Raw genomic sequence first — 20,286 nt, forward strand, 5'->3', positions numbered from 1 at the left:
CAGGATGCTGTAAAAGGACCAAACTTCAGCCAGGAGAACAACTGAGATAATCCATCCACAATACGAGGTTAGTCATTCATATACTGCTGCATGGGCTGGGCTGTAGTTACATCCTAAGGTTTTAATGATTAAATAAATGATTAACAGTAATAAAAGCCGAGGGAGGTCAACAGTGATCACTGACTGTTTTAGGAGCTTTTTGAGATTAAATAGAAGAAAATACAAAACATTAAACATGTTAACAACACAAAGGCCAAATAATTTCCCCCAGGGATCAATAAAGTATTCTGATTCTGATTAAACGCAGACTACTTTAGACCCGGAAGTAGGATTTGTCGCGTCATCACTGAACAACCGGATAGCTAATTTCTCTCAAAAGGTTATGTTTTTTTCAGTGTAGTACACACATATTTGCTTGACAAGTGAAAGGTTGCTTCTTCAATGCTAGACTGAAACACAAATTTCTTTTGGAGTTTAAACAGGAAGGGCATCTGATGTAAAATTAAATAAAGTCAAAATTAAATATATAGAGGTACCCACTGTGGTGAACTCTTGAGGCAAGGAACCAGCCAAAGTAGCTTTTTTAATTAATTTTTTACCCTTACTGAATTGCTTTGAGACTTAAAGTTAACCATTACTAAAGGCTTGGGAGCTTTATGTTGCTGTCGATACTGTTGCTAGTTACTGATGTGAGTCACTGAACTGGAAGTTTAGGTAACATTTGTGGTGTTGGTTACCCTGAAGCACTTTTAATACAATTATCTGACAACCATTGTGGCTTCGTGTGTGGTTAATTATACTAACAGCACATCCAAGAAGTCTGTGCTCAGGTCTTGGTGAGTGAAATGATTTTATTTATATGATATTCATCATTAATTTGCAGGTGTACCTGTATAGTTTGGGGATGCAGCTCACTAACCAAGCATGCCAAGTTTAGCTAATAACTCTGAAATCTCGTCCATATACGTCATGTCTGGCTCCAAAAAAACATCAAGACGACAACCACAAGGCTAAAGTAGAGGCCCCAGAACTTTACTTTACAAAACAATGGGTGACATCATGGTTTCTATGTCTATCTTTTATGTACAGTCTATACATAAAGCACTGTTTTTAACTCATTGCTGCTGTGGCAAAATTAGAAGCCTGCCATTGTCTGACATATTTGAATGCAATACCATGAAGATTTCCTTTAAAAAGAACAAGGGAATTGTTACTCAAACCATAAAAAGGATACATGCAATTCATCATGCATGCAATGCATGTACACATACAAACACAGAACCTGTTAAACATTGTCCTCAGACTCTTTGTCTTCCCATAATAACAGCATGCAGTGCTGTGGCTTTCAGCAGTGCGGGTCAGATAAAACATAGACTTTGATGGGAGCTCCTCCTCTTCAGGCTCCAGGACGTCCTTTTCCAACTCAGACTCTTCAGCACTCCTCCAACAGCCCTCATCTCCCTCTTTTCCTCAGGCTGTGGGTCATGTGATGGCAGGAATGAGACGAGTTGAGGCTTCAAACATGCCCGCCAAACCCACAAGGGTCAGGTCTCTTTCACTCTCATTGAGCCAGTCAGTCTCTAAATCATTTTGCACTTCATTACAAAAAGTCACTTGTTTTTCTTCACCCCCGCACCCAGCCTCCTTTCAAAACTATAGCAAGCTTTAATCATCTCGATGAGAGGATGTTTGCCTGTAGTGAAGTCAGCACTGTGATGTCACCCTTACAGCGCACCCATACACCCACACACCCATGATGTACATTCAACCCATGCTCTTCTCAAAGTATGCCCAGAAACACAGAGTGAGAGGCACATTTATCCACACTGACACTGAGTGCCTCCTGTTGAGGGATGTAGCAGTCCATGTCACCGTGGATTTTACCTCAGCTCTCATAAGGATGTGTTTTTTCTTAACTTCTGCAACTTGATAAGCTGTGGTGTGATTAATTGGACAGAGGTGGTCATTTGTAAAGTGGAGGGCCTCCAACTGGGAAATAAAGAGCACCCATGTGGGGGGTTTATCCCCCTTAAAGCACACATACATGTGCATATGCACTTAATGCATAAAAAGGTAAAAATATTTTCTGGATCTTGTCAAATTATTTAATTTTTTTTAGTTTGAAAAAACTATTTTGTAGATTCACTGTGAACTCCAGTGCACACCTAACCTGACGTACTGTTGATATTACAATTACTTATCGTGAATGGATGGTTCATTAACAGGCACTGTTTATTTCTTCTTACTCACACTAAAATAAAGCTACATTTTATTGCAATGTTTTTACTGGTTAGGGTCACTTGATTTAATGGGCTTTGACTCAGGAACTAAAATTAGCTTGAAATCCCCGATTTATACCAAACTTAAAACAACTGAAAATATTAGACGGGTTAATAATTAACAAACAAAGAGTGTAATTTATTCTGTTATAAGAAAAGCTATACTAATAAAGTACTAGCTTATGTTAGCCAACTTAAAAGGGAGCTGTTAGGCCTTTCTTTTCTATAAATGAGGAGTGTTATAATGGCCAAAATTCCAAGTATTGAGGTCAGAGTTTGCACAAGTAATCCCTGTGAGACAGCAGGATGATTTTTTCCTACTCCTCTTTGTTCTGTATGATCAGTGAGAGCAGATATCGTCATGGACTCTGGCTGCCCTGAAGCCCCGCCCACCCACTGTTCAAATTTTATGTCTATTAGGAGCAGCCATTCAGAGACGAGTTGGCTTAAAGTGAGGGTGAAGGGAGCTAAAACAAGTTGTAACAGGCAGCGGATAGAATAAATGGCTGCACCAAGGCCAGTATAAAATGCATTTGGATTATTTTGAACTGAGATTATTTATGAAGCAAAAACCATCACGTAATTGTTGGGTGATGTGATAAAAATCCTGCTTCAAAAACTTCCAGTGCACATCCATATCAATGATGATTAACAGATGTTGGAAACAATGACTTTTGTTTAAGGACATTCGGTTTGTCAGTGTCCAAATATTTAAGAAATAATTTCATCAATTTTGACAAAGTGATCTAAGCTCGTTTTAAGTCTCGGCACTTGGTGACAGCTATTTGGAAGGAAACGGATGCTCATTTTAGACTAAAGATGAAATATATGGAGTAAACAGCCAGATTAAGGTACATTATCTGATTGCCTGAGGCACAAAACGAAGGGACCAGATGGAGCCAATTAAAGGGGACTCCTGGTTTGCTAAAGTGGAAGTCCTGTGAAAATAAGCTTTTATTTTTTTGATAGCCTTGTAGCTTCTTAAGTTCATCCACTTTGCTGTTTGCATATATGCTACTGCCATGCCATCTTTCTCCTTCTTCTGTACTTGTCACCTATTACTCGCTCCTTTTTCTCATGATCTCTCTTATTTTTTCATTATGTTTTGGCTTATCATTCCTTCCTGTGTGCAGCTCCTGCAGGATGCCCAGGCATCTGAGGGCCAGGTAGTGGTTCTGGAGTGCAGGGTTCGTGGAAGTCCTCCTCTGCAGGTCCGATGGTACCGCCAGGGAAACGAGATCCAGGACTCTCCTGATTTTCGTATTCTCCAGAAAAGTGAGACAATTGAGCAAACTGTTGTAGCTAAGCCATTTTTAGATTTTAGAATTAAACTGATTTCACATCCATTAATAATCATAATGTCTTTGTTCTCTTCCTCTCTGTCTGTTATTTGCTGTAAATTAGAGCCTCGATCTGCAGCTGAGCCAGGTATGTCACCTCAGTTCCTCCAAGAACTACTCTATCAATTACTCTGCTTTCATGTTCCCAGCCGCAGTCAGTGGTTAAATTTAGCAATGGATCATAAACTTTGGCTGGAGACTCAAGCTGAACTGCAGCCTAGGTCATAACTACAGAAGATCACAAGTCAATAAATCTGACACAACACTCATTATTGCATCTGCTGCAGTCACAGGGAGTCCCTGAAGCCCCATCATCTGCTAACTCCAACACATAAACAATGACACACACTAATTTATGTCAGATATTTTCCACCTGTGTGACTCAGGGGTCATTTCAGGTGCGTCTTTCTGGCTTTGAATCACTCAGACATCCCTGAACATCTCCACTCGTGTCTGGCTGTTCTTCATTAATAGTTACGTCTGTGCTTATTCATCTTCTCTCTGCTCTCCGTGCGTCTGAATAGTGATTCATCAGTCTACGTGACATGTCAATCATCACGCTTCTGTGTATGTAATTCATCCCCATATTGATGTGATATCTCTATTATGTTTCATTACAAACAAATCAAGTGTCAACGTGTCACTCTGCTCATCACAAACAAATCAAGTCACAACAAGTCAAGTCTCAGTGTCTCACGCCTGTGTTTATTCTGTCTCTCAGCTTCAACTCTCTTAATCATCAAAAATGTACTTTTTTCAGAGGTGTGGTTTATTTGTTTTTGTTTTTAGAGGAGATCTGCACCCTCGTTATTGCCGAGGCCTTTCCAGAGGACGGAGGTCTGTTTTGCTGCACTGCCTCCAATCTTTATGGCTCTGTTAGCAGCACAGCCCAACTCACCGTTACCCCAGGTGCGTCTGAAACAGACTGAACAACATTATCAGCATATTAACAAGCCAATGAGGCAAATGTAGAAGTGCCTTGAGATGTTGGAGTCACATATTAATTCCCCACATAAAGTCAAAGACTCAATAACCAGCTACATTAAAAACTAGACCATTTTATCTCTGGCTTGGTTGCTTACCAGACTTATATTTTTCAGGTTCAGTAACTGGTCATGCAATATAAACCATAGGGTGCCAAACCCATCCCAGTATGTTCGATGACCAGGGGGAAAATTCAAAAGACTACATTGTTCCCCATCTCCAAAACATATGGGTTAGGCAAAAAGCTGTTACAACATACGGCCTCTCAGCAAGAACCAACAATCTACATCTGGTCCACTGCGCAACCTTGCATTGTGCAATATTATTGTAGAACTGAATCAGTTTGGATTTTTCTACTGTATCTGCAGGAAGCTTTGTGTTGCGAGATGTTGGAATGGATGATATCATGAGACTGGTTTTCAGAACTCTTAATTTTGTTCGAGCCAAAGGTCTGAATCATTGTCACTTTTACGGCTCTGTTTGTAACTAAGACATTACTGATCACCCGCCATACCACAGATTGGTTAAGCCAAGGAGCCGTGCAGATGCATTTCTTTTATTCACAACAATAGCGTTTCTTTGCGATGACAGTAGAATGACTGAACGTGGAAAAACTGAAACTTACAGTTGAAAATGGACTTATTTTTCTTAAGACGTCTCATCTGTTTCGTAAACGGATGCTTCACTGATTGTTAATGTTTTCAGAATTTACTCAAGCTTCTCTACACAGAAAGAAAGAAAAAAAATGATTTAAAAAATGTTATAATTCACTGGTTTTACTGATCCAGCCCATTTGGAATTAAATTGGGGAGTATGTGGCTCATAAACTAAAGACAGTTTGACATCCTTGTCTTAAGTTGTGGTTTCAGTATTATCCATTGTTGAAGTCACATGAAAATCCCCCAAATCCGGAGGAATTTCAGAGTTAATAACTAATTTCCTACATGTGTCCTGGCAATTTTGAAGGCCAGACTTTTTGGTCTCTAACTTGTTTGCTTTCAATGATTCTAGTTTCAGGTTCTGGGTGCCGTCGGGCTGCCAGATTTTGTATTTTCAGGCTTTAGTAACAGAACTTGCTGGCAAGCATCTTAATCATGGTTGATTTCTGAGAAATCCATTGGTGATGGCCTATATTCTCCTTATTGGGCTTTAACACTGTGAGGTCTGAATCATACCTAGATGACCGTAACCCTATCCTGTTTTTAATTGTTCTTTGGAGAACAGTAAAAATAAAATGTTTCAATACCTTGATGAGTTAGACCTCAGAGGGTTAATAGGCTTTAAATAGTTACGCCAATATCCTTGTTTTTCAAAAGATAAAATTAAATAAAGATGAAGTTTTCCAAAACAGAGGAAATCTGGCAAAGGAGTCAGTTCTGGCTCTTTGCACTAGCACTGATAGTCCAGTAGTTCCCCTGAGGTCTTGCAGTTTACATTCATTAATAAAAGCTGCCATGGTAGGTCTTTAGAAGATCACTGTCTTCTTTTGTGTGTATTGTTGTTATGTCGCATGTGAGGGAAAGGTGAAATTTGTGAGTGGAGCGGGACACAAATATTTCTGTGTGCATGCTCACAGACAGAACTGTGTATGTACAGAATGGGACTCACCGCACAGTTTAAAGCAAAGGCTGAATAAACAGGAATTGCATCAGACTGAACTGACTGGACCCAGCTGCTGCTTCAGATCAGATATGCAGTGATGCAGTGTATGTGTGTGTGTGTGTGTGTGATCTTTATAAGGTCTGTGATGGCTAGAAGAAAAACTAAACATTAAAGTTAAAAAACAAAAATCCACCTTCTTCTTGTTTGTTTCCCTCAGCAGCTGAGGACTCATCCAGTAATGGCATGTCTGGTGATAGCTCAGGGTTTGAGGATGCATCAGCCTTCCCCCCTCCTCCCCCACCCACCGAGATCAGCCTCCTGGAGCTGCCACCCAAGACGCTGCCTCAGCCCAGCGCTGAGACTCTCCAGATCAAGGAGCTGGAGATCTGGCCCAGTGTGTCAGCTATGCCTCCAGTACAGATGAGCACAGAGATGGAGGACAAAGGGAAAGAATCTGTGCAAAATGGCCAAACCCTGCATCCACCATCACCTCCAAGCCTTCCTAAAGAGACCACACTACCGCCCCCACCGCCACCTCTGCCACAGTCTGATCCCACAACAGATATCTCTATGCCAGTTCAAAGTCCAGCCCCTGTGATACCAGATTCATCCCCAGCACCAGGCAAGCTGTCTCCATCCCCTGGGAAAGACGGGCCTCCGCTGCCTACCAAACCTAAACCAAAGCTGTAAGTATCGGTCCTGTCCACATGTGTTTGTGCCTACGGTGTATGCTACTCAGCAGCAAGGGGCTTGCTGGATGGAGGGAGACAGACTTGGATGATCGTCTGAGGTGTGGTGGGAATGATAGTGTTGAGTCTCGGTTTTGTCAGGAGGGTTAAAGGGGGACTCCCGGGCCTTTTCAGAACAAAAGCATTCCTCTGCCTTTATGTGTGGCATCGTGTGTGCCAGGGTGAGTCTGGGAGCTGCTGTCTGTCTGTGCCTGTAAACAGATCAGAGTGGCATTTGCTGGATGGCTCTTATTGTTTCTGTCTGACCTCGCACTGCACGCCCAGCCCAGGACAGAGTATAGTGTTTTTTCCTGAGCACCTTTCTGACAGCTCTGTAGGGATCAGGTAGGATGTCATGGTTATTAGATAAGGGCTGGACAGGGTATGGCTTTATTTTCAAAAGTCCTGTGTTTTGTCTGCAGTTAACAAGCCTTTTGTGCATGGGTTTTACCCACCTAGCAGATACATTTCTTTTTTGGACATGTAACAAAACTCCACCTTTGTCCTAAAAGCAGGGAAGCTGTGGTTAGCACTCCCTTCATGCTTCTAGGGTGCCACACTGGTATTGTTTCATATTCACATTAGAGTTATCCTAATGAAATTATTTTAAAGATGGCAGTTTGGTCCACTGAACTTAACAAATATTGGACTTTAATTAGACTTTACACAGACACCGATGATTCTTAAAGGCTGAATGAAACATATACTGGTAATCCACTGGGTTTCCTATATCACCATAGTGATCCTTCTGCCCCGGATCACCCAGGCTAGCCTGCAGATGCATTGAATTGGTTCCAAATTTCAGAAAGACACTAGTGAAATCCAGTTAATGACCTAAATGATCCTTGAATTATAATGTACTGGCACTTTAAAACTGAAAGGTTTAACTGAAATTATGTATGGTTGTCAAGGAAGGTACTACACCAAGCAAGCAAGCAATTTATTTATATTTATATATTTATTTATATATTTATTTACTTTCAAAACAACTCTCAGCTGAAAACAAAGTGCTGTACACATGACATAACACATAACAAAGTGAAATAGTATATGTAAAAAAACAAAAAAACAACAAACTTAAATTGCTTGACCTTCTTCTGTTTAATGGATAGATGCTGTACAGCCAGAACTTTGGTTTTACCGAAAAGTGCCCTCACAATGTTCTTTAGTTTTATTTGACCTGCAATATTTCATCTTTTTAGTTCTGGTAAAAGTTAAGGGGAAATGTGGTGAACAACACCAACAGATGTGAATGAAATTCAGCCTCTTGTAAGATAAACGGCCAAAAGCAGTTCTCAATTTTGAGATGAGACATTGAAGATACTACCAATGAAAACCATTGGTTGACATACACATGCAGTTCGGTAAATACATTGTTGGGTCTCGGACTGGATGTCCACTATATGCCAACTGTTAGCCACAAGGTGATTTGCAACAAACAAATATATATATATAAATATAAATAAAACAGTTAATTTGGTATATGAAAACCACAGCAGATGGTTAAGTGTGGCATTGATGTGGCTTATGTCTGTCTGCATGTGGTCTACAGTTTGATTACAGTGCAGTAAAGCTTGATTCCTGCATTGCACAGTCCAGTTTCACTGCATGTGTGCTGGATTTGATACCTGCTCCTATCTGGTGTTCATGTAAATGTTATGACTTGTTAATTCTGTGCTTCCAGAGCTGAGAGTATAGTGGAGGAGGCAGAAAATTACAGGTAAATATGACTATGAGGACGATGCTGTAGAGCTGTGCCACATGTTCTGTAGACCTTGTTAATTTAACTATGAAAGAGGCAAAGCGATAGTAGACACACAACAAATCAAACTCATTAAAACTTCACATCAGCAAGTCAGACAGTCCCAGAAAAGCCACGAAATGATGTTACAACCCTACAGAAAGACATCCAATATAACCAAAACGAGTTGAGTAGTTTCAAAAAACTTTACCATTTATTATCAACAAAGAAAAAAACAGAAGTCCGAACAATCAGCAAAATATTACCACTGAATTGCAAAAGACTAAAGGGCCTTACAACCCTTTGATGGAAGCCTCACAGACCATCCCACTAAGGGTTATAAGATCTGGTGTTATCCCTCCAACCTAAACACACATCAAAACTAATTCCCAGGGTAAAAAAAAAAAAAAGCCCCCAAAATAGCACCACTGGACTCATAAAGACCCAGAAAGAAGCCAAAAATCATAGGGCTAAATCATTCTAACATCAACCACTGCTACAGGGACAAGAGCAAGTTAGTTGTAAGCTAACTGGTTGTTGTCCAAAATGGTTCAAACCTTGATGGGAACAGAAGATCCTGTTAAATGATTCATATTGAATTTTAGGTTTTGATTATAACGGGCATTACATTCCATTTAAATTTCTTTCCTAAATGAATATGAGATTAATATTATAGATACCAATGACAATGATACTGACTTTAGTTTCCAAATCTAATTTGTATAACATAATGTACAGCAACTTCGTGTACGAGGGTTACATTTCTAACAAATGTGTGGGATTTCTTCAACTAGCAGCATATCAGCAAAGTTGGTTCTCTGTGAGTTTTTCCACAATAACATCACAAGTACGCCACTAGAAACAATCAATTCCCAACTGTGAGGCAGTGTAAGCCACCCCTCTCCTGCCCTCTCCCCTTTAAAATCTGTAATTACACAGTAAAACCAGCAGCCATGCCATTAGCCAAAGGTCATCTTTCTGCCAGACCGTTTCCTCAAATGGCCTCTATAAACAGAGGTTGACCACTCTCAGCTTAAAGCACCCAGGGCTTTTCATTCAGTTCATCAGGTCCTGTTTGTTCAGTGTCCATGTAGTCTGAGATACTCTGCAATATTCTGCAATGCAGCAACTTTAAAAAGTAATCCCACTTTGCTGCTTTAATTACTTTTGGGTTTGTTTGTTTTTTACAGAAGGTTTTTTTTACATAAGACTTTCCAACAAACCACTTTGTTAGCAGACAGACACAGTGTGGAAACTCTTACACTAACGTCTTGTATATTTAAAATAAGGTTTTATCGTGAAATAGCTTTTGTTTTATTGTATGTACACAAAGGCAGTGAAGATCAGTGTGGATTGACTTTAATTATCAGAGTGAGCAGTTTAGTTAGCTTAAAGGATAAGTGTCTAGACTTACTTGCTTTCATGCTACGTCATTAGTTTTCTGGAGTTATGTGCATTTAAGCTTTTACTACTGAAAGTCATGCATGCAAATAGTTCCCAAAAATGCAGTGTTTTCACAGCACTGGCTATTATCGAGCAGAGAACAGCTGCTAGATAATCGCAAATCGCTAGTGTTTATTTCAAATGAAAAGAGCATATTCATAAATCTAAAATAAAACGTTCTAAATCACAGGAACAACATACTGGAAGCCTGTGTAAGGGATGACTTTTGCTTTAATAATACTGGGCTGATGAGATGTAGGAAGTCGCTGTGTGACTTGGCAGGCAGGCGGGATTGCAGGAGACCCGAGCTGTGAAAACAGACCTGCTGTTTCTCTCTGCTGAAGGAACAGCGAGCTGGGTTGGTAGGCATTTGGGTTTGATGTCCGGTGTTGATGCCAGACATCAGCATTAAGAATTATAGGAAATTCTCAGGGGAGAGGCCCAGATTGTCTGGGTAGATCTGAACCAAGGTTCGTGTTTGAATGGAAAGCAAAGTTCTTTACCACAAGGCAGTGAAATGATGGATAGCAAGCTAGAAACACTATCTCACTGCATCTGGAATTCAGCTTTTTTACATCTAACGTTACTACACAATGACATGAATTATGGCTGATTTATGTGCTTTAGTACTTAGTGAATTTGATGGATGTGATATTTTCAGACTACTGCAAGCAGGATAAAAGAACAAGCAACAAACATGTACGGACAGTTTTTTGTTTGTCTTTTTATAAACTGTTTTAAGGATTAAGCATACAATGTAAAAATGTTTAGTTAATGTGACCTTTTGCTTCAAGCACATTTGTTATTTAAGGCAACCCAAAGTTCTCTTGGCATTGGAGCTCATTTGATTGTGTGTGCTTGTCTGGGAAATAAACCATGGTTCCCATAGCAGGCCCTTAAATATAGAGCTTAAACAGTTGAGGAATACTGTGTGCCAGTGAGACATCTGTTGCATCTAAACATATGGACAGGGCCATCATGGGAAGAGTTATTGTCTCACCTGTTCTGCAGGGTTTAACTGTGAACGCGTGACAACCTGTAAAGTGCTTTCATGACAGACTGGCGGAGTAACACCTTAAGCTTGTAAATCTGTGTGCTCTAATCCAGATGCGTGCACATGTATTAGCAGATGACGTGTCAGTGTTGCTGGTATCCAGGGTTGGTTTTCTTTATACGCCTACAGGTAAAGGTTCATGCTTGTCTATTGAGACACCTCATAAAAGAAAAAGTTATCGTCACACCGTGATACATGAAATCTTCGTAGAGGTTGTATTAGTTTATGAAGGCTATGAAGTCAAGCTGCACTCACAGTCCCAGCAGGTTTCAGCTATCTCACATCAGGTGATGGCTCAGCTGTTTGCCTTCTATATTTATACTTACACCTTCTGGACTTACTCCTGAAAAACATCACATTGTGCAGATTATTTTACTTTAACTTGCTCTTCATCTGCAAGCTATTTTGCAATCCAACTTCAATGTTCCTTGTCAGTACTCGGTATGAAAGGGCAGGGAGGTCCCAAAACAGAGCCATACTACTGTATATTTTACCACTGAAGAAAATACCCACATTCTTTTGACTATAATCAGTCCTGGATGGACCGAATATTCCCCATTAACTTATTTATGAATACTTATTCTTCCATAAAATATTATTCACATCTAATCAATAGTCAAAAACTAGAAGAGCAACCAAATACAAAGTTAGTATTAAACATGCTTGAAAATAAGCACACTTATGTTACTTATCCCTACCAAATCATGCTGATCGTTATGTTTCCCTTAAACCTTCTGATTTTGTTTGCTTGCTAGTTTTTCTGTGACCCAGTGGATAGAGGGAAGACTTTACTTTCAGACTTCTTTACGTCCTAAACATCTCTTTATATCAAAGACATGCTTGAGAGCTTTACATTATCTTTTTTACTTGTGACCTTATGACCATGCAAGTGTAGTTACAAGCAAATGTGTGTTTGGTGTTGATGGTAGTATGGTCTGGAGACACCTTTGGCAAAAATCAATAGTATGATTCTCAAAGACTGATGCTAGCCAAACAGCGGTAAATTGCTGAGGGGCTGGGTTGTCATCCTCTCTCCTCACTTTGCTGTCTTAAGGGATCTGGTAAGTAACAAAGGGAAGCTGCAGGTTCGATACCTACTTTTGATGTACAAGTTATTTAACAATCTACATATGACACGACGACTTACATACTCTGAAATACTCCAAGAAAGAGTCCAAGACACAGAAAGAGACACTAGAGTGCAACATTAAAAAGGTGTGACCACCACGATGTTGACCGCGATACTAAGGGCAAAGCATTATATTATAGGTTGGTACCGCATAATGTTTAGGTGGGCGTTACAACAAGCATGAGTAGCAGAGGTAACAATTATCCCCAAACCCATTCCACAGCTTAATCTCTTGTTCATAAGACCAGGCATTGGCTTTGACAGTCAAAATTGTTCTCTTGCATGGATTTTATTCCACAAACTGCTTCTTATGTACGTGCGAGCCGAACTCTCTGTACTGCTGTGGATTTGTTTTTTATATACAGCTCTACATTATGTTCATTTTTACTCAGTATGATGAAAAACAGGCAAGCTTTGGCACTTAGCAGGACCTCAATTTAGACTTTTCTCACAACAGTGATCGTGATGTTTGTGCAGAGGTTTCAGAATGGTTCGGGCTTCAGGCTTTTTTTTTGTTTTGTGGGTTTGTTAAAGAAATGCTGTAATAATGAATGGTTGACTGTATAATGTGCAGTGCGTGTGTGGCTAGTGCAAAGCCTGAGGGCGAAAGAAAGAGGAACACGAGTTGTGTATTTGATTTTAAACAGACCAAAGACTTACTGTACATGGAGTAAGCAGTGACAGCACCTGATTATAAAGAGTCTTGAACTGATATTTTAAGTGCAAGCAGAAGTGGCCTGGATAATGAAAGCAGAGGTCAATCAATCTGGAAAGGGGAGGAAGTGGAAAATTTGAATGGAATTACACAGCTGACAGTATGTAAAAAGTTTCCCTTATGAAGAAAGTAGATCAATACAGGCTGTAAAAAGGCATGACCTAACACACACACACGATCATTGCTTATCATGGTTATATTAATAAGATTTATTTTTGGATAACAGAAGTCTGAACAATTCTAATCAGATCATGTCATTATTCTAAAATTCCAATTACAGTCAAATACTTGCAACCCTAACACAGACACACACACACACAGACAAAGGGTGGGTGGTCCCAAACACCATGAGTATCACAAGAAAAACAGCTGAAAAATGAAGGCAACATTAATTAAACCTCCTTAAGACTAACAAGAATGTTCTGTACAGTTCACTTGAGTATACTTCAACAGGAATTCTAGTGACTAGTTTTACTAAGCACCAGCCTCCAGGGTTTAAAAATGTAGCAAGAAAAGGAGTGCCAAAAACTGCAACTCCTCTAATGGCCAGTTGAAGCAATCCTCACAGACTCGCACGTTCAAAATGCTTAACTATGAAGCATGTTTTCAAGGCTGATACAGTAAAAGGTTTTAGCCTCTGTGGGTATTTCACTATGCATTCAAATTCTAAAGGAGGTGAACGTTTTAGTTATATATAAATACTTGTAAGGCTTAAAGTTAGGAGTGTGGCAGCATAGACAGTATGAAAGATATGACATCACCAGTTGGTTTCTGAAGTCCTGTTTTGAAGCCATCTTGTTGTGTCATAGTTGGATGTAACAAACAAGGAAACCATGTGATTGTCAAAGCAGACCCTAGATAATCCTTCTTTCTCATAATGAAACCAGTTTCTCATAGACTACTATTGAGGTTTTGCAAACGCAAGATCACTGATCATCTGACCCTGATTTGTTTTGGACATTTTTGACATGTGATCAAGTCAATAAGTCCCCAATCACACAGGCATAGAGATCCGTCCATGGCCATCTTACAGGCACCGGTTGTGATAGAAAAATTACCATTCTCCAACAGGTTGTAAGTGGTTAGTGGAGGTTTGATTGCCTTCACTAGGAAAATGATTGCTAAAGCCCAAGTCCATTGCCCAGCTGGTAGTTAGCGAGTGTTTACAAGCAGTCATGAAAAAAATATTTTATTTTATGTGCTGGAATGTGCAGAAATTAGTTTAAATGTTAAACAAATTTCTTCCAGTCAGAGAATGTTGCATATAATTAAATTTTTGCTTGATGCATAAAGTTAAAAGATTAAAACTAATAAAACAAGTTTTAAAAAGAGACTTTTTCATTTGATTACATTTTGTATGATGGATTATGTAGAAAAAGTAGAATTGGGCTGAAAGAGCTATCGCTTTATCACCTATTCAGGTTGTAAATCGTGTTTTTAAAAAGTAACTAAGTAATTAATTACTTTTGAAAATAAGTAATCAGTAAAGTAACAGGATTAGTTTTTTGAGGAAGTAATCAGTAATTAGTTACTGATTACTTTTTTCAAGTAACTTGACCAACACTGGGTTGTAACACATTCAAAATGGCGGACAACTCTCAAACAATGTGCACATCTCAATAGGACCAAAACTCTTTTTGCAATTACAAGTCTCGCCCCCCGGTGGCCATTAAAAAAAAAAGCAGGTTTAAGGCACTTGTGTGTTAGCTTCATTTTTTAAACCTGGAGGCTACATCAGTGTTTTATACTGTGTATGGCTTTAGCCAGTTGCTGTCTCATAATACAACTTAAAGATGTTTGTGGTGTTGATGACTTTTCAAGCATTTTTAATGGATTTATTTGGCTTGCTGCTTGGTACAGACAGTAGTTTGGACTTTGGTTTGAGTATTTATTTATTTTTGGTGGGTGGTTACTTTGTACTAGACAGCAGTCATGGTGGCTACATCCATCTGTTCTATACCGTCTATAGAACAACTTTAGGTACTCACTTTTGTTCATTATCCTTCTGAAACAAACAAACAAAGAAAGACACCTCAAAATGCAGACATTACATACATGTTATCAACAGAGTGCTTACAGGACTGACATGCTTACATACTGCAGTAATAGAATTTTACTATAGAATTCTATAGTTATAAAATTAGAATGGACTAATATACTTTAATGCAGCCCGTATTTCTTGCCGATTGACCTTCATATACTTTTGTCTATGTCCACTGAAATAATTATCATACCTCTGAGATTAAATGACTTCCGTAGTTGCGCCAAACCGCTATAACCCCAGTGAGGTTGTTGCCAGGGAAACAGGGTATAAACCAAAGACACAAACAAACGTCTCTTCAGTAGTCCTCATTAGTCTCTCACTAAACTGACTCAGAAACACACACAGAATAAACTTGTGTCACAACAGGTCGTCATTGACTCTATATGCATTTGTTCATTTTAAAAACCTCACTCTTCTCACTTTAAATCAGGATTCACATTCTGTCCGTGCTGCATTGCTGAGCAAGGAGCTAGGGCTGCCAGGATATGTCGCATATCTGTGCTGTGACTCAGAGCTTCCTCTCAGCAGTGTGTTTGTGTTTACGAGGTGCAAGTCATGAACTCTCTAATGAAGTATTAACAATCACTTTCTTGTCAAGGTGTTGCTTGTGGTTTATGGAAAGTGGTGGAAACATTTATGTTAAAGAAGCACATATGGTACTAGCTGCACACTGACATCTTTGCTTGTGGTTCTTCGTCATCAAACATCTAAAGCACTGACCGGATAAAAAGCAGTAACTCACAAGCTGGGGTACTTCTGCAGTGGTCAGTGGGTATGTGTCAAAATTAGTTCAGCTAAACTGAAGAAAATCAAAACTTACAATTTAATTTACTGTAAGATTGTGTGGACCTGCAAAATTAACAGGCACACAGTAGAAAATAGAAAGGAAAATTAATAATTAATACATAAATATAATAGAAAAATAATGGCCAAAAATAAATAAAATTAATAAAATAGTTTACCGAGTGCATCAACTAATTTACATTTTATAATTATGTAAATTTAGACACTGTTAGCTAATGGAATCATTTTGTAACTTTAGCTAGAAAAAACTAGCTAAATTATAAACTAAAGTCAGAAATCATTAACCAAAATTTGTGATAAACCAATTAAATTGCTAACTTAACATCTTGAATAAGTAATATGCAGTAATGGCGTACAACATCTAAACATGAATAAACTGTCTTCCTTCTCTCACCCCAACCGATTGCAGTAATTGGCCACGCCCCTCCCTGAGCCTGGTTCTGCTGGAGGTTTCTTCCTGTTAAAAGGGAGTTTTTCCTTCCCACTGTCGCCAAAGTGCTTGCTCATGAGGGTTCATATGATTGTTGGGTTTTTTCTCTGTATATATTATTGTAGGGTCTACCTTACAACATAAAGCGCCTTGAGGTGACTGTTGTTGTGATTTGGAGCTATATAAATAAAACTGAATTGAATAAACAAGTTGAAATATTGAGCTAAAATTCTAGCGTGCCTAGAAATGTTAACATATCTAAAAGCACAGTAGAACAAATACCTGTTAACTAAACATACTAGATTTTTAAAAGATAAAATTCATATTAAAAACTGGAAAGTGGCTAAAAGTATGGCTAACTGCTAAAACTGTTAGCTAAAAGTTTAAATAAACACAACAAAATGTTAGCTAAACATCCTAGATAAAGAGTTGTTAAAAAATGATTTGCCAAAAGTGAATCTGTTTTCTACCTCATCTGAGGTGATTAGAGCTTTGCAATCCATAGTGTACCGAGAAAATATTCCAAGAAAATATTGTACACATTTTTCTGTTCTGTCATCCAATTTTGCTGAGTTTGTGTGAAAGTTAGCCTCAGTTACCTGTTGTTAGCTGCCTGCAGACCTTTTAATGAGTGGTTATTTAAGCTGCTGTTGCCTTCTTATCAGCTTGAAACAGATCTCCTCTGATCTCTTACATACACAAGGTATTTTTGCCCAGATAACTGCTACTGACACGATATATTCTTTTTTTCAAATCCCGAATCTTCCACAGGTCATCACGACCGTGTCAACAATCCTACAGTAAATGCACTGTTGTTGAGTTGCTGCCATGTGATAACCCAATTAGATAGTTGCATTATTGAGCAACTGAACAGATATACCTAACAAAGCATCCAGCCAGTGTCACAGGTAGATAAACATAAACGTAACTAGTAGCTATTAAATAAAGTAGTAACAAAAAGTAGTGGATTAATAGTCTAAATAGGATGTGAATTGTTGTAACTGATTAACAGTAAGCCAAATCTAATAGGTAAGAGTAAGCTACAATTGCTCCAGAGTTGAGTTTAAAATGAGTTGAGATAACCACATTTGAGCTTGAGAGGTGATGGTGATCAAGAGGCTTTTGAGGACTTCTGTATGTCAGAAAAAAACTGGGAACCACTGCTCTAATGTATACCTTTATTTTAGAGACTGCTGGCCACAGAGGTTTTTGATTACATGCAACTGGAAAAAGACAGACACAGAAAGTTAGTTCTCATCGGGGACAGGACGAGGTTTGAGCAACAGAATAAAAGCTGAAATGAAGTCACCAGAGACACAAGGGAGCAGGAAAGCAGATAATTTCACATTGGGCCTCCAGAGTGAGAGATGGGCAGCCCTTAAAAGGACATGGGAGACACAGGATTGGCTGAGACACTAGACTAACAAACCACTGGATTGGTCGGCTGCGCTAAAGTGACCTGCATGGAATGGAGAAACTTTCCAAATAAGGAAGAGACTTGTGGGAGCTGACCTTCATAACACCGAGAGGGAGCTGGAAGACAGAGAGAGAGGGGTGAGCAGACGGGGAGGGAGTGATGAAAGGACACATGGAGGGATGAGGAGAGCAAGAGCCCAGGCTGTATGCTTGGGAGTTGACAGCATGGAAACTAAGCGGCTTCAGTGATCCCCCTCATAGAAAGCAGAGTGTGTTTCCCAGGAAAGAGCAGCCTGGTACGTTAAACACTGAGAAAAAAACAGATAAATACACATTACCCAACATACATACACTCGGAGAGAAGAATTGTTTCCGGATGAGGTCAATCAACCTGTGATTAGATCCTGACTACGGGTGGTGGTGCAAGTGGTGAGTGCGGCTTCATGTGTGGCATACACGGTATCTCTCTTTAAACACACTCTCAATTAGACTACCACACAACTTCCACTTGTGGATGTTAATTAGAGGGTGTGATAATGTGTACACTGCTGTCACCAAGAAAACGACACTGAGAGCAGACGAGGCCCACTCTGACTCGCTTCTAAGTGTCAATGAGTTGAGTCGCAGGGAATGACTCGTACCTCGAAGGGACAAGGAGACCCTCTCCAAGTAAGGTGCTGCATGAATAAGAGAGATTCTTTTTTCAGTTTCTTTACCTCAAAGTCAGCGGGTGTTTTTGAATGAGCTAAGGTCTGTGTTTAACACAGCGGTCCCCAACCTTTTTTGCACCACGGACCAGTTTATGTCCAATGATATTTTCACGGACCCACCTGTAAGGTGTTGCGGCTAAATACAACAAATTAAAACCAGTACCTGTACCAAAAACAGATTTATTCATAACACAAAAACACCCAGAGAAATTGACTTAACTATATAAACAATAAAAAAATAACGATTAAAAACCCTGAAAACCATAAATTTCACACCTAGCCTCAAATCTCGCGGCCCAGTACCAAACAACTGAAGGACCAGTACCGGTCCGAGGCCCTGGGGTTGGGGACCGCTAGTTTAACACAGGCTTTAGACATTCTCATGCTCTGTTCACTAACAAAAAATAAGGAAATGTGTAAATTTAAGGTAAGAATGCAGAAGTAAGTGATGTATTTAAGTAGCAAGTATATACCACACATTTTGTACAGACAAAGTGGTAACCATGCCAACCAAAGATGTGGGATTCATTATCTCATTTTATTTTACCCAAAACCACAAAAATGGCTTTGGGAAAAATACAACGGTGTTTACATCACTGTGTTGTTCACTTATAGACAAGCAGAAGGAATGCTGAAGACAAGCAAACGCACTATGCACTGCTAGGTTGAGCAAAAGGTCCAAAATTTATGTTGTGCTGGCCACTGCACTGGAATTTTGTACCTACTCACCCAGCTATGACTGCTTTGTTGCTACTGGTCACAGTGCACGAGAGCCTCACACAGTGATTGGGTGATACTTTGCTAAAAGCCATTAGAAATAACAGGTTTCGTAGTGCTGAGGTGACACTGATACATTGTATCTAAAAGCTCTCTGATGTGAAGGGTTTCAGAAGATTTTCAAAGCAGCATTATTGTGTGAAAACTGCCTTGCTGAACAAAATATATGCAAAACTCTTAAAAATTATAGAAAAAAATCCCTTTTGTTAGACGAACTGTGGCCGTGCTCATTTCTATCTGTACCTACAGTAGAACACACTGTAAACTGGAATACTTAAATTAAATAGATTCAATTAATTTAAAAACTAAAGCTCTGCTAACAAAAATATTTTAACATTTCCTTGTAAACTCTTTTTAAGCAGATTATTTTCGATTAGTTTGAACTATTTTGCGGTTTATTTAAGAATAGCATACATTCAGTCTTCATGTTTGTGGGTGTGATGAGGGTTACTGGGAAAGTTTCACCCTATTGAAGTGTGAATCTTACCAAAAAACTGAATTTGTAAAAATGACGTCTTTTCTTCCCCTTCCTTTCACAATAAAAGTATCTTACATATACACTGACTGCTGTAGATAACACGGTTTACAAAACTGCCTGACCTTTCCCCAATCATTGCACGCACACTTGAAACAGACACAAAAACACTACACTGGACCGGATCACCGGCCTCCTACTTTCCTCCCACCAACACACCATGACTCAACCGGCCTCTAAAAATAGACTACTCACAAAAATAGAAATGATCAATTCCTTTTTCTTTCTTTTTTTTAAATTACTCATTCCACAAAAATTAGTTTTATTAGATCTATGTGCTTGTGATGGGTGTGTTTACATACACAGTGACACTTGGAGTGCGTCCACTGTTTAAATGATTCCAAAGGTCCACAACAGTGTGCGTGCGTTACATGAAACTATTATATCTCTCCTGCTCATTTGACATAGATAGATAATGTTTCTGCTGCCATAAAGAGAATGTGGATTTTATTTCCAGACGTGGCCTAGTTTAAAATGTACCTTACGATGGATGAATCTCATTCGTGTCACCTGAATTTGAGAGATTTCTTTAGATGATTAATTCCATAGATCTAT

At 39.2% G+C, this 20,286-nt stretch overlaps 1 protein-coding gene across 5 annotated transcripts in view; it reads left to right on the forward strand.

Moving 5' to 3' along the window:
* Positions 1 to 20,286, forward strand: part of palld (palladin, cytoskeletal associated protein) — a 68,972-nt gene that overhangs the window by 30,092 nt on the left and 18,594 nt on the right. For 4 of the 5 annotated variants that reach the window (XM_005732330.1, XM_005732332.1, XM_005732333.1 and 1 more), the window contains exons 7-11: positions 3,413 to 3,554; positions 3,684 to 3,707; positions 4,409 to 4,528; positions 6,423 to 6,891; positions 8,618 to 8,653. In XM_005732330.1, coding sequence (XP_005732387.1) covers positions 3,413 to 3,554; positions 3,684 to 3,707; positions 4,409 to 4,528; positions 6,423 to 6,891; positions 8,618 to 8,653 — 791 coding nt within the window. The remainder of the gene's footprint in view (positions 1 to 3,412; positions 3,555 to 3,683; positions 3,708 to 4,408; positions 4,529 to 6,422; positions 6,892 to 8,617; positions 8,654 to 20,286) is intronic. The other variant, XM_005732331.1, reaches the window with a different exon arrangement.

Source organism: Pundamilia nyererei, unplaced genomic scaffold (assembly GCF_000239375.1).
Source record: "Pundamilia nyererei isolate P.nyererei 1_Seehausen unplaced genomic scaffold, PunNye1.0 scaffold00046, whole genome shotgun sequence".
NCBI classification, from domain to species: Eukaryota; Metazoa; Chordata; class Actinopteri; order Cichliformes; family Cichlidae; genus Pundamilia; species Pundamilia nyererei.